Source organism: Marmota flaviventris, chromosome 4 (genome assembly GCF_047511675.1).
Source record: "Marmota flaviventris isolate mMarFla1 chromosome 4, mMarFla1.hap1, whole genome shotgun sequence".
NCBI lineage: Eukaryota > Metazoa > Chordata > Mammalia > Rodentia > Sciuridae > Marmota > Marmota flaviventris.
The window spans coordinates 115,049,695-115,065,350 of record NC_092501.1 but is presented as its reverse complement, the minus strand read 5'-3'; the positions used below and the strand labels follow the sequence as shown (position 1 = coordinate 115,065,350).

The 15,656-nt window shown below is 34.6% G+C and overlaps 1 protein-coding gene across 1 annotated transcript in view; it reads right to left on the bottom strand.

The window, feature by feature from the left end:
* Positions 1 to 15,656, bottom strand: part of Diaph3 (diaphanous related formin 3) — a 474,806-nt gene that overhangs the window by 324,497 nt on the left and 134,653 nt on the right. The window contains exons 6-9 of the mRNA XM_027938043.3: positions 15,420 to 15,494; positions 15,265 to 15,334; positions 11,771 to 11,907; positions 9,541 to 9,646 (exon numbers count right to left, since the gene is read on the bottom strand). Coding sequence (XP_027793844.1) covers positions 9,541 to 9,646; positions 11,771 to 11,907; positions 15,265 to 15,334; positions 15,420 to 15,494 — 388 coding nt within the window. The remainder of the gene's footprint in view (positions 1 to 9,540; positions 9,647 to 11,770; positions 11,908 to 15,264; positions 15,335 to 15,419; positions 15,495 to 15,656) is intronic.

The window sequence follows — 15,656 nt, the reverse complement described above, 5'->3', positions numbered from 1 at the left end:
AGCTTGAAAACTGCATATGCTCCACATATGCACCCAAAGAAACGAATTGCAATATTCAAGGGACTATAAGTTACATGAATAGGACCTCTGAATGACATGGATTCTTCTAAACCATTTAATACTTCCTCTCAAGGCAGTATCAATTTCTCCTATATGATCCCATGCATTCTGTTGACACTGCTAAATGAAAAATTTCATATCAATAATTAGGTAGCTTTAAATTCATTCCTGAGCATAAGAGTCTTAAAAGCAATATATTTCATTCATCTCTGTAGTTCCAATATCTGGCGCATACCAGTCATTGGCTAACTGGTTATTTAAAAGACATTGCAGTTATCTTTGAGCCACAGGTTAAATTTATCCTTCTAGTGGTCTATCACAGTATTAACAAAGGTATCTATTATCTTTAAATTCTAGGGAATGTTAATCACTAGCTTATTCTTAGAAGTTCTCCATATGAAAATGAGTTCACATTGGAATATTATTTTATGGGTATTATAACATCATTTAGGATAATAGCATATTATTTACTGCTTCATTCTATTGTTTGGTGTTTGCATTCTTTCATAATTTTATATTTATCCTATTGATGCAAACTTCAATAAAAGTAGATGCCAAAATAGAGAGAAATAAAGATAAACTGATCTCTCTATCCTAGGATGCCCCAATAATGGTTCTTTAAAAATAAACTCTCCAATCAGGCATGATGGCTGATGTCTATAATGCCAGCAGCACAGGAGGCTGAAGGAGGAGGATTGCCAAGTTGAAAGTCAGCCTTTAAAGACCCTATTTCAAAATACAAAATAAAAAGGCCTGAGGATGTGGCTCAGTATTTAAGTACCACTGGGTTCAATCCCCACTACCAAAAATAAAAATACAAAAATAAACCCTCTAATTCATACTCTGTATTCTGCATTTGTTTTTTCACTAAGCGTGAAAATTCGGAGAACTTTAAGGAGTAGAAAGAATAAAGAATTTTCACTAAGCGTGAAAATTCGGTGAATTTTAAGGAGTAGAAAGAATAAAATCAAATGAAAACAAACAAATTTGGCTAAATCCAGAAAGGCATTTTACCTCTGATTTGTCTCATTCCTCTAATAATAATTGACCATTGACAAGTTCAAAATAGAATGATTACAACTCAAGAAAGATCTTTCATTGTTTTTAATATTTTAATGAACCCAAAACCATATATAACAGGAAAAAGTTCTCAATTTTTTTTTATTATTTTAAAAAGATCCTGGTGTTTTCTACGTTCTGAGACACATAAGAATTGAAATCCAAACAATTTCCAAAGTTATATTCTATAATTGAACTAAATGAAATCCAAGGATTGAAAAGATTTTTTTTTAAGTTAGTAAAAGATTTAATTACAACTCTCCTTTGACTGAGGGAGCATAAACGGCCAACAATCCCATCACAGTGTTTGAACAGAAGCCACACTTCTCACAAGCTACTCTCAGCTGCACCTCAGCCACATGCTTGAACAAACACAACAAATAAATTTTAACACAGGGCTACTTCTGAGACACACAGGACTTTGGATCAAGGATTTCCCCTGTGTCCTGGCCATTCCTCCTAGAACTTCAGGGCAGCTTGAGACACTTCCTCAATTGCCTCCCTCTTCCTCACCTAGGGTCAGACCTACGTGGAGTTGGATGGTTCTCCAGCCCCTCCAGACCCCTCTTCCAAAGACCATCACAGGCATTTCGCCCAATCCCTCACACACCAAACCTCCTCTTCTCAGAGGAACCAGACCAACATCCCTTATTTCACAAAGCAAATTCCAACAAGAGTATCATTTTCAAATCATCTGATTGAAAAGTATTACAACTAAAAATACAACCTTGGGGCTCTGGTTGTGGTTCAGTGGCAGAGCACTTGCCTAGCATGTGTGAGGCACTGGGTTCGATCCTCAGCATCACATATAAATTTAAAAAAAATCAAGATGCATCGACAACTAAAAAATATTCAAAAAAATGTATATATAACCCTTTCTTTTTTGTTATATATGTATTTTTCATTTGTTTTAATTAGTTATAGATGACAGTAGCATGCATTTATGCACTTTGATATATCATATACTCAATGGAATATTAGCTTTAAAGAAGAGTAAAATTATGAAATTTGCCAGTAAATGGTTGGAGTTGGAGAATATCATGTTAAGCAAAATAAGCCAATACAACAAAACCAAAGGCCAAATGTCTTCTCTAATATGCAGTTGCTAATCCACAATAAGGCGGGTGGCACTAGGGAAGAATAGCATTAGCTTAGATTAGGTAGAGGGAAGTGATGGGAGGGGAGTGGAGGGGATATGGGGATAGGAAAGATAGTAGAATGAAACAGATATTATTATTGTATGTATATATGTGAATGCTGACCAGTATGATTCTGCAACATGTATACTCAGAAAAATGAGAAATTATGTCCCACCAATATAACCCTTTCTTAAGGGTTATTATTGAACAGAATACTTCATTTCCCTTTGTTGTCCTCTGTACAGGATCACACTCCACACTCTCATGCTTTGTGAGGTGTGTGAATGCCCCATGCACAACACACAGCCTTCCTCTAGTAAAGTTCCAAGACACCAAGGGGGTAGATAATAATCCTGGCTTTTGCCTTTTGGGAAAATACATTCTAGGATATAGAACGCCTCCCATAGACATTCTAGAAAGACATACCAACCACTAACCACCCCTGTCCATGACTGCATCAATGTTATCATCATAGCTTAGGAAATCAAAAGATATGATAGTTGCGAAACAATGTGAATGTATGTAACGCCACAGAATGGCACATTAAAAAAAAAAAAACTGAAGAGAACAATGGCTATGTATTTCAACAAAAGTAAACAAACTGCAGATCCGAGTTATTTTTACTGCAAAATAAAAAAAGAGGTCCACAAAAGTACAACAGAAACCCATCTAATTTTCAGTGTCTAAAGAATATGGTAAAGCAAATTTTTTGAAGGCTGGAGGCAGTTAAATAAAAAGATATTAAGCATATTTTCAGTGAGCAAAAGATGTTAGTTACATCTAGATTCACATTAAAGTATCAAAGACATTAATGTTACCCCTCTCATAACCAAGCTTGTCTGCCTTTTCCCTTATTCATATTTGCCCTCTAAAAGAACTTTCCTCCCTCTAGATTCAGAAACTTTGGAAAACATGTTTTCTTTTTAGTCAATAACTCAAATAGGGAAAGTTCTCTTGTATCACGTGAACCAGAATTAAAGAAAGTTTCGTTCCATTCATTCTACATTCCAAGTACACTGAATGCATACAAATAACACTAGGAGCATCCAACTGAAGGAAAATCAACCAAGACAACTCTAAGAAGCTCAGCAGTTTGTTCTATTTCAAGACAATTCTCCCTGAGCTTTGCACATTTCTGCATGTATTGCAGTAGAGGCATTGATGGGCTTTGTTCTAGATTTAAGTATAGCAAACAACCTCAGAGGATAGAGGCAGCATTGTTCCTTCCAACAAAGGGCAGGCAAGCTCCTAGTCCAATATAATAAAGTCACCATCTGGCATAGAATCAGCATGCTTACCGCTCATTCTAGAAGATTCAGGTTCCATAAGCTCAAAGTTCCTCTCCTACAGCACACTCACCATCTCCCACCAGAGAGCTCTGCCATTTGACCACCATAGCTAAACTTTACTAAGCATTCTGTCAGAATAGCAGAAGACAGCTATGGATCCTGTACCTACCATGCATAATATCTTTCTGGATTTCCACGTGTCTGCCGTATCTCAACCCCCATAACCCTAGGTCAATCATTCTATGAGATGGGTGAGTGAAACAGATCAAAGTGACAGACTGGACTGTCTTCAGACAGACACTCCAAAAAGAAAGATTAAAATCAATTATTTCCTGAACTAAGAATCATAAAGATTATCAGCCAGCTCGAAAGCCATGCTGATAGCCTTGTCTCCTATAGCCATTTGGGTAACAATGATTCCAACTGAGGGTCCCCAACAATTATAAACAACATTTTCCTTCCAAAGATGCCATGTGTGTCTTCAAGAGAGAACAACTCATATGAAAGACAGGCATTAACTTGCCTCTCTTTTCAAAAATATCATAACTGACACATTATGTGTTTAGGGAAACACTACCAGTGTGCCATGCAGTATTCAGATAACTTTGGAAATCACTTCAAAGTCAAGCTTCCTTCGGTTAATCTAAGAAAGGTGGGGTGGAATGGGATGATTCACTATATTCCCCCTCATGCAGGAATGAAAGTCAGACATTTTAAAAAGCTGTTATGAAATTTTTCCTGGGTTTTAGCTGAGATAATCAGTGATACCACATCATCCCTGACAGCACTTAGGGCAGCTTTAAGTCACTGGCCAGGGTTGCTTTGCACAAAAGAATTGCCCTGGGCTTCCTCCTTCCTGAAGCAGAAGACTGTGAGATCATTAACATATCAGTCTGTATATAAATTAATACACCAGCCTTGTGGAAAAAACAATTGAAAAATTTAAAGAGAAAGCCAACTGTTGTGCTAAGGTCTCCCTGAGCCTTTCACATTTCTGCATGTATTGTAGTAACTGACTTCCTGATTCAGTCTCATTGGAGGAGTCTTTATTATATAGTCTACAAGGCAACTTAACAGATTTCATCACAGCCTGTATCAATAAGATCATAGCTAACTGCTTGTTGTCCCTGCCCCTAAGGTCAGGGTTTATCTCCTTCAACACCATACTGCAACTGGTCTTCCTCACATCACACTATGAGCTTCATGCTCTGGAAATGGGGGCTGCAATAAAGCTAACACAAGAGTCTTTATTTTTGACCTAGAAGTTTATGTTTGTTGACAGCACCCATTAAACATGTTAGTTTACAAGTAGTGGGAAACCTGGAACCCTTCAAGTTCAGTTACCACTCCAATGGGACTGGATCAGGAAAACACAATTAGGGTGGGGAGGACGTGCAGCTTTCCTGTTATTTCAGACTTAGGAACACGTACACAGAAGAAAAACCAAATGTCCAAAAAACCAAACTAAGATTCACACACTTATTCCTTTCCTGACATAAACATATCATTACATATCAATCAACTCTATGAACAACAGCAAGGGTTTCAACAAACCCTTTGAAATCCAGATCCCCTTGCAAAATACAGTTCTCACAAGAGAAGATGGAAGACACACATAGAAAGGAGGAGAGAGAAATGAGATAACAGAAAATTAAAATGTGGCAAAAACTAGAGATTGGCAACTCTATATTTATTCCAAACCTCTTTAAGTAAGACCAGGCCAACAAGAGAGAACAATCACACACACACAAAAATGGACCTATGATAGACAGTGTGGTTCTCCAAGGACATCTGTGGCAGAAGGTATCTCTGATCCTAGCATCTCAAGTGCTACCCAGGGTAGTGTTTGGGATCATGTTTCTGAGAACATTGTTGTGATGTGGTACAGCATTCTTCTTCTGTACATTACATACCAACCATACATGGCTCTGTGGGCCTTGAAAAATTTTATAAGGTACTCAATACCATTTTCTATTTAAATGGCCTAGAATGGATTAGGTTGCTTGCATCTGAAGAAATCTTCCTGATATATTTGAGAAAATAAACTGAAGTATATTAGTGCAATTTCCAATATTTATTATTGGTTTTAATTGGTTATATATGACAGCAGAATGCATTTATGCACTTCAATAGATCATACATAAATGGGGTATAAGGTCTCATTTTTCTGATTGTAGAATCACATCAGTCATGCAGTCATATTATGTACATAAGGTAATAATGTCTGTTTCATTCTACTATCTTTCCTATCCCCATATCCCCTCCTCTTCCCTCACTCCCCTCTGCCTAATCTAAGGTAACTCTATTCTTCATTAGTGCCTCCCCTTCATTGGGAATTATCATCCATATATCAGAGAAAACATTTAGCCTTTGGTTTTTTTGTTTATACTTTCTTTCCTGAAAATGAGACTCTCTAACATCTGAAAATAACTATAAGATATTTCGGGTACTTCGTTTTTCATTTTATTACTAAACTATATCAAATGGGGGAAATACACTCATTTTCTATCAAAATTATAGGAAGTCAAATTATCTTTATTATGATAACACTCTAAAGAAAATCAAACAATTTTCCTTTAAAAAGCACTTTGCTATAAACATACATTGCAATAAAAAATTCCTCATTGTTCTTTATATTACTATCTCCCATTTCTCCAATTTAAAAGCAAACAATTGGTTTCTATTTTATTTGGTAACAAACAAGTTTTATTTTTAATTTGATGATCTGCTAATATCACCCAGATTAATTCATTTTAATAAATGTGAATTAGGAAGATAATGGATTAAAATGGGCACTTAGAACAATGGCTTTATGGGAAAATTGACAATCAGCTAGTTCTAAAATAAACAAATTTGTAGAAAATTCAGAAACCCTCAAAGAAAGTATATTTATGTTAGTAAAGCGTTGTTTCATAATTTTAATGAAAATAGAGCATAATCAGTAATCCTCAGAAGAGAATCTATTTTACCTTTTTTTTTAATTGAGGGTGGGGTGAGGTAAGCTAAACTACCTTGTTGCAAATAGTACCTTTTACTCTTAAGCTTGCCATCTGCTAGTTTTTCAAACATTAGGCTTAATAATAAGAAGCCTTTGTTAAAGGGTAAAACCCACAATAAAATGAACAGCGACAATTAAAATTTAGAATTCTCTTCCCATTATCTACTCTTTATCAGCAACATGGAATGTACCCAGAAAATGAGAAAAGGTGATTTTAAATGATGCCAACATAACTTTTCTTGATGCAAATTAAGATTTAAGAACTGCATCAAGAAATTTATTTCAGCATTTGAAGGACATCAAAAAAGTACAATACCACCAAGTGTAACAGAAAATATAATTACTTACAAATTAACAAATTACTTTTGTAAAAACCAATTAGTTTCAAATATAATCAACCATCTATACCATTGTAAAAATTCTCAAGAATTGAATCAAATACATGATTTCCATAGCTATCAAAGGTCAATGTTGCCAGGTGAGATAGCACACACCTTAGGAGGCTGAGGCAGGAGGATCACAAGTTCAAGGCCACCCTTGGCAACCTAACAAAGCCCTAAGCAACCTAGCAAGACTAACTCGAAATTAAAAATTAAAAATAGGCTGGGGATATAGCTCAGTGGTTAAGCACTTCTGGGTTCAATCAATGGTACCAAAAAAGGGAGAGGGGGAGGGAGTGTTGCTGCTATCCCTCCTCTACTACACTGCTATATCATTACCATAAAATAAGGCCAATAAGAGGTAGTTCAAAAAGAAATCATCCTAACAAATGTAATTAGCCGCATTATTTGTAACAAACAATGGAAATGACCAAAATGTCTGACAACTGATAAATTAAATATGGTGTATTCAATATATAATGGAATAATAGGTGGCAATAAAAAAATGAACTCTGATACACATTCCAACAAAGATAAACCTTGAAAATATTATGTTAAATGAAAGAAGCCAGTCACAAAGAACCAATAATTGCATGATTATATTAATGTGCAGTGTCTGGAATATGTAAAACTATAGAGACAGAAGGTAGGTTACTGGTGGCCTAGGGCTAGAGTGAATGAAGGAATTTGGGGGTTACAGCTAAGGGGTGAGAACTTTCTTTTGGGAGCATTGAAAATACTCTAAAATTGATTGTGATTAATACATCTGAATGTAAAAAAATACACACTTTAAATGGGTAAATAATATGACATATGAATTTTATCCAAATATAACTTTATTTAAAAACCACCCAAAAACTAAATTCAATTTTGAAATAGAATTTTAAAAATTTCTTCAAGTGTTAATGTCTTAATCTTATGGATAGTAAGCCAGAACTGTTTAAAACATCGGATGAAAAAGAACACCTATACAAGAGGAAATCAAAAAGATTCAAGGAAGAAAGGAAGGAAAAGAGAAGAACAGAAAGAAGAGACAGAAGTAGAACAAGAAGGAATATGAATTAAATGACCCCAACACAAGAAGCCAAAACTACAGGTGTCAGCAGTGGAGAACAAAGGCAAGTCCCTAATTCCCCTGCCATCTGCCAAGCGCAGAATGAGTGAAAAGGGGCTTTTTTCCAGGCCCATGGCAGCTGGACACATGCAGTAGAGAACATACATTCAGATCCTCAGTCCTGTCTACTGCAGAGGGACACAAATCACAGCAACAAGGTCCCTCACCAGCCATTCACATTGTTGTCAGCTGATATGTCACAGTCAATTCATCAGCTTCACAGTTTCTAACATCATCTGATTTTGCTTTAAATAACATCTTTTAATTTTAATTTAATGTTTCTTAATTTTAAGACTTAGATTTTCTATTCCTATCACAACTAGAAACAATAAAAAGATCAAGCACCAGAGAACATTTAAAATTAAAAAAAAAAAAAACAACTATAAGTAGAGTCCAGGCATGGTGGCATAAGCTTGTAACCTCAGCAGTTTAGAAGGCTGAGAAAGGAGGATCACACGTTCAAGCCAGCCTTAGCAACTTAATGAGGCCCTAAGCAACTTGGTGATACCCTGTCTAAAAATAAAAAAACATAAACAGGGCTGGGGATGTGGCTCTGTGGTTAAGTGCCCCTGAGTTCAATACCTAGTACTGAAAAAGAAAAAAATAATACAATTATAACTTTTACATATAATTTTTTTTTACATATAATTAAAAACAGATGTGCTTCATACTTATTAGCACATTGGTTTCCAAAAGTTGTTGCTCATCAGGATCACCTAAGGATTCTTTTAAAACTCCCAAGGCCACATCACAACCAGGTCAAATAAATTGTTAAAATCCTGGAAATGAGAATCAGATATCAATATATTATTTAAAAATGCTCAGTTTGATCATCATAACAATCATACCAAAAATCTTCTTATTTGTTTTCATATTTTTGAAGGAGAATTAGATGAATATTAGTTAGCTGAATACTAAAATGATTTAAGTCTAAATGTAAATTTTTTGAAAAAAAAAAAAAAAAACAGTTTAAGAATATCTCATATAACCCTAAGATTCTTCTTTTTTCCTTCTTTTTCTTTTCTTTTTTGTGATGTTGAAGATCAAACCCAGCGCTAATGTGATCTGCCACAGAAGTAAAGTTCCAGCCCTATGACTTTGAATTTTATTGTGACTCATATAAACTCTCAGCTTATTAGTCATGAAAATTAAAACAATGAGAAGCCTCAATTAATATAATTGATGAAACTGCTTAAAAATAATATTAATAATTAAGCCTAATAGAATAAACAGTTTAAAGAACTATGGTGATATGTTTTATTGAAAAACCAGTAATTTTACTCCTAGAAAAGTAACCTAAGGAAGTAATCATAGATGTTTGCCAAGACATCTATAAGACAAATTATAACAATACAAATTGAAATTCTAGACATTCACTAAAAATAATACTATAAAAGAATATTAAGTAGCATGCAGTTTCATAATATAGTATATACATACAAACCAGTCACAAAATAGTTTCACAAAATCTATGTATAGATTTCATATACGTGGAACCTACTTGCAGTTGAACAGAATTATGCCGAAGGCCCTCCACAATAGAAGAAAATCTGTCAATTTTTCTTTCTTCTCCAGCTGAAGTTAAAGCTTCTAAAACTTCTTCAAGGCTATTGGAAATGTGAAAGTCTATTAATTAAATTGCAAATGACACAAATACCATCATGCAACTGCTTCATCCTGCTATAGGTGTCTATATGCTGAGGCAACCAGTAACACTTTTAGAAGTAACTTACTGAGTACATACCATGGACCAAGCACTGTTCTAAGCATAATTTATGCTTCAATTCATTTAATCCTGACAATGCCCTACGAAAATGTGCATTTGTCAAGTATTTATATACCACTTACCACTTATCAGGCACTATTTGAGCCACTTTACAAATATTAAATATTTTTTTAACTTTTTAATTGATACATTAAAATTATACATATTTGTCATGTTTCTATATATTTATATATCGTGGAATGCTGAAACTAGGATAAGCATACTATCTCCTCAAACTTAGGTCACTTCTCTATGGTAAAAACAAACATTCAAAATCCTTTCTTCTAGCTTTCTTGAAATACACAATAGATTATCATTAGTAGAGTCAATTTACTGTGAATTAATGTATACAAAAAAACACATGAAGTGAGTACTATTATTAATCCCCACACTAGATTAGGAATCAGAAGCAGAAAAAGGTTAAGCAACTTGTTTAGTGGCTCACATCTGCTACATTGTGGAACAAGGTTCTGGAACCAGACAGCCCCGTTGCAGTGAGCAAAAAAAGCTCTCACCAATACATTCCAATGCCTTTCAAATAAATGAAGTTGTAATAGCCAAAAATACACAGTAAGATACTTTAAGTATTCAAATGTACAATATAATTATGCAAGAGCTATATGCCTCCTCCTCTTGTAAAGAATAATGTGTATCTAAGCTATTATAGATGCTTATTTTGTGGATGGAGGCAAATAGTTCTAAATGTTATTTACATTATTTTAATACCCTTTCTGAAGTCAAGAAGCAATAAAAAAGGGAGAAAAGGGAAGGAGGAAGAAAAGGGAGAAGGAAGGAAAAGAAAGAGAAAATGGGAAAAGAGAGAGAGGAAGAGGAGGACAAACAGAAAGAAAAAAGAAGGAGAGTAGGAAAAAAAAAAAAACAGGAGTCCAAGAGGATCTGGAGAGAGGAAAAGGAGGAGGGAAGGGAGAAGGGCAGTAATAAGGAGAAAGAAAGGATGGAGGAGAAGGGAGAAAAGAAGGAGAAGTTAAAAAAGTATCATATATGTATATCAACATGTATATAAATGCTAAGACATTAATTCTTAGACTTCCACAACAAAAAACATGATATTTTAAAACTGCAAAGGATAAAGTACTAAAGCCAGATGCCATGCTTGGGACAATAGCTGGGTTTAACTAAGCCTCTTCTACAGATATACACTACAGGTATACACTGGGTATACACTGGGAACAAGGAACAAGGCCTAAGTGGTGCCTTTGACTCTGCAACTGTGGCTCCTCTAAACTGGCTCACTCCCACTGGCTATAGCAGGATCTCCCTGAGGCAGATTTTCAAAGGAATGCAGGAGGCTCTGCTTATTGGGCTCTGCATACCCTTGTATGAGATGTCTGTGTTCTTTTGGTTGTTCAGTTCATTCATTTTAATCGTTTTCAAAAGGCATTTATATGCTTTCTTATAATTACAAGACCAAGTTCCTTTAAAGAAGAAAAAAACGTTTATAATTATCTGGAATAAGTACAATAGTCTAAGAAATACAGTTAACTGCTTTAAAGCTTTAGTATGTACTGTAAGGTCAAAGACTTTGTACCCTCAGGAGTACAGTACTATCACATATAAAATTTCCAAAATATACATATAGATTTTTCAAATACCTATGTTTGTTTTTATAAGGGAATATACATAGCACACAGCTTGAATTAATTCTATCTCAAAAAAATTAAATAGAACCAATATATATATATTTTTCAGTCTGCACATAGTGCTTGAATTCAAAACAGTTCAAACTATGATGAAGAAATCCATTTTTCAATGGAACATTTTGGCCAATAACATACGGATAAAGAGAAAAAATTACTCAGCATTTCTTTTTAGTCAATCAGAATTTAAATCAAATGTTTACATAAAATTCAACATGTATTTAAATTTTAAATGAATAGATACCATTAAATGAATAAACTTTTGAAGCTTATTATTTACCATGACCAAAAAGGCAAAGAACACTTACATGCTTTCCTCTCCTACAATGCACACAGCGGAAAGGAGCTTAACCACATCTGTCATCATACTGGGGTGCTTGGGATCCATGGCTTTGGCCAATAAGGAAAGACTCCTTTCTTCACTCATAATTCTTTCTAAGCCATACTACATTATTTTGGAAACAAGAGGTTAAATGTTAGGAGTTAATTGAAAAAACCATGCCTAAATCGAAATGCAGTTATTTAGAAATTTTTATAAGAATACATTCTCACAACTAGTAAAGTCTGAAAACATGCATGCCTGTAGCACATTAAAAATTCACAAAAGTATTCACATTATGTCAAGAACTATGAGGCTATACCAAATACAGAGAACACAAGAGTAAAATGAGATTTTCCAACAGCAAAACAGACCATACTAAAACAGACACCGAGGTCATGAGGAATTTATTCCTGGGCAAGAAGGCTGGTAAGAGAGCTATATGCATAAGTAAGCACACAGCACTGTTGATGAGAAACACAAGGCAAACCACATTGTGTGTGCAGTAATCTGTCATTTTGAACCAATAAGTAAAACTATTTTCTATAAAATTAATCCACTATAATAAAATCATTTCAGCATATAAAAAATGTCAAACATTCTATTGATGAGAGGTTTCACTTTTTTCTTCCTATTTGAAATCCAGGTGTATTTTACATGTACAGCACATCTCATTTCAGATTAGACACATTTCAAGCACACAAGCCACATTTGACTACCATATTATATTGTGCAGGCCTAAAGAGTAACACTATATATATAAACCAGCAAAAGTTGAAGGACAATCTGAGGAAGGTCCCATGTAGAAACTGCCTTAGGAAATGTTGTATCCTAATCACAATGATAGTAATCATCAAGAAGGCAATGCAGTTGTAAACACAAATGTTAATTTGGGATGAGGGTCATCTATTTGCTGCTGCCAGGACATTACATCCAATAAGAAAATGAAGAGCTATATTAATGACATGGTGGTTTAAGATTGTATACATCTCTTGGGCCTATTTATAATCTGTATAAGTGTGAAAAAAAATAGGCTGAACAAAAGCAATTGAATAATACCATTTACCTATCATGCATCTCAAAGGATTCCTCTAAGGAGGAAGAAACTGGTTGATCTGAGACACGACTAGGCACTAAAAAGAGGCCTTGATTCCAATTAGAAACCTATCAAGTATGACTTGAAATTAGCTGTACATATAAGCACCAAAGTCAAAGCATAACAAGTTTAGACCCAACTGCTTTGACTGTTATAAAGGCCTATTTATAACATTCTTGCCTTGCATCTGACATTTATGTAAAGAAACCTTCACACTGTGCGAAAATATTGCATTTGCTTTAAACCACTAAGAAACACAGGTACAGTGGAGAAAGTACAAGCCAATGGATGGGCCAAGTACCCCAGGATAAGACTTTCACAAAGACTTCTCTGTCTCCATGATGGGAGAATGTTTACAGAAACAGCTAAGCCAGTCATAAAATGCTCACTTCTGTGATGCCCAGGACTAGAAACAGAGCAGAACAGCAGGCATTGGAACAGAAACTACAACTTGCGTTGATAATCATAGGAATTGTCAGCAGATTATAAAGTACCATTTAAATCTGGTTCACAAAGTCAATCAGTCAATGATTACCAAGAACCAAAGAGCTCAGTTTGTACTCAAAATCCTGAGGATTAAGGAAAGCTTGTACCCAGCATTTCCCTTTCATTTCCCACCTACCTTGCTGCCCTTAGCCAGTGTCTATCATCCTGAATCAGAACCATGTAGCTCCTCCAGCCATTCAAGATGACTCATGGTGATGTCCTTCAAGTGGTACTACCTACTTTCTCTGCAAAACCCTCTGACTCTTAAAATAGTGTGTGAGAAGGATAGAATATAAGCATTTTCTGATTTCATGGCATTAACTGTCATCCTGTGGCTCCAAAGACCCATCACAGGCAGTATCCTCTGATTTGGTTCATGTAAAAATGTATAGTGCTCATCCAATCATGGGATTGGAATGAGGCCTGATTGTCACTATTCAGTATCTATAACTAAACAGAGAAATACCACCAACTTGTATAAAGTTACTCTCAATTATGTATAAAATAAAAGCAAAGAGAAACCAAAACTATTGACTCTACATGCAAAATGGCCAACTTACCAGTGATAGCAATTAAAGTGCTTTTAATGAAGGCTATTATAGGCTACAGAGGTGTGACAAATTTTGGAAGATCTAAGGATGTAGCTTTCTGAATGTCAAGGAACCACTCTGGGTAATATAACTGGCCTTTTCTAAAATGAGACCAATGCCAGGTTCCCCGTGCATTCTACATGAGGCCCATTATTACCTAACAGAATTTCAGGCCACTCAAGATGATGTTTTAGGTAGGATATGATATTCTTCAAAATATGATCCACATAACAGTTTGATTTTAAAAAAAATGTACCTTGTATTTGTCTCTACTTTCAGTCTATCACAGGTAAAATTTCTAATTTCTATATTCTCACTTTAGAAGGAGTCTCCTAAAGCAGTGCTATGAACTCAGTAGGAAAATACATATCTCCATCATCAGTTTTGGAAGAAATGTTAATAATTTAAGTACTAGTACTTAAGTATGTAGTCTAAAGTTTATTTAAATAGAATAAGGCAAAATGTCATACATTGAAATTAATCAGAAACATACAGAGTTTGCATGCAACAAATATCAGCAAACACCATCAATAAAATTTTCTTCTCTGAGGTCCAACAGCAACTAAAATGTTCAGTACTACTTCACTCATTGTGAAGTATACATACTTAGATGTTCAAACTAAAGTAATGTCAGGAAATAATGTCAATTTTGATTGTCAACAATGCATGGAAGAAAAAAAGAAATGTGTCAGATAAATGCAACTTCAGTAAAGAACATAAAACATCTCTCCTTTCTAATGTATTCTCTTTAAATATGAAAATCCTACAGATATTCCATATTACGTGTGGTCTCAATATTATTTGTATTAATCAAGACTGCTCCATTTCTGGAATCTTCTCAGACCTGTTGACATTAATTTCATTATAGATTATAATTCCCTGGAATGTATACAAGTGCTAAATTGTTCCAACTTGAATCCTTGGTAATAATTATCATTACACTATTTTTTAAATAATCAAGTTTTAATAATCATCTATTATTCTAAGTTGGCTAATTCTGTATTTTTGAAAATTAAAAGAAGATGAAAGAAAAGAGGGATTTAAAAACGAGAAGGGGGAATGAAAGAAAAGAGAGAATTTATCTACATATGAGGATTTACACAGCATAAAAAGTCCATTCAATCCCAAGTGTCTCATGTTGCAGGATAGTTTGTTTCATACAAACTTGGAATCCAATTCAATATCTCCATTATGTACTGAAAAGCACATGAGAACAATACATCTCATGAATGCAAATAAAACCCTATATTACAAATATCTAGTTCATATAAGAATTGATGATGGACAAATACTAATTATCTATGTGCATACCTGTGTATTCATCAAGGCCTTTAGACACTGTATGACTTTGTGTTGGTTCTTCTTTACAACTTTTTCTTGGCTGTATAAACATAAAAAATATCAGTATTGGAATTAAAAGGGGAAATACAAATATAACTGAATTGAAAATGTTTTGCAGTACTTACATTTTTCCACTAATCAGTTTTTCCAAAATGTCTAGTAGTAATCCAAGTCCCTCATGTCCAAAGCTTTCCACCCAACTGAAAAAATGGAAAAAGTGTGAGACAATGCAAAAAAGATTGGAAGAGAAATGATGGGGTTATAGCTTTAACATAATCAAGGACTTAATCCCTGATGGGATTAATTAAGTGGTGGCTGGAGGCAGGTGCAGTGTGGCTGAAGGACATTTCCTCTGGGGACTT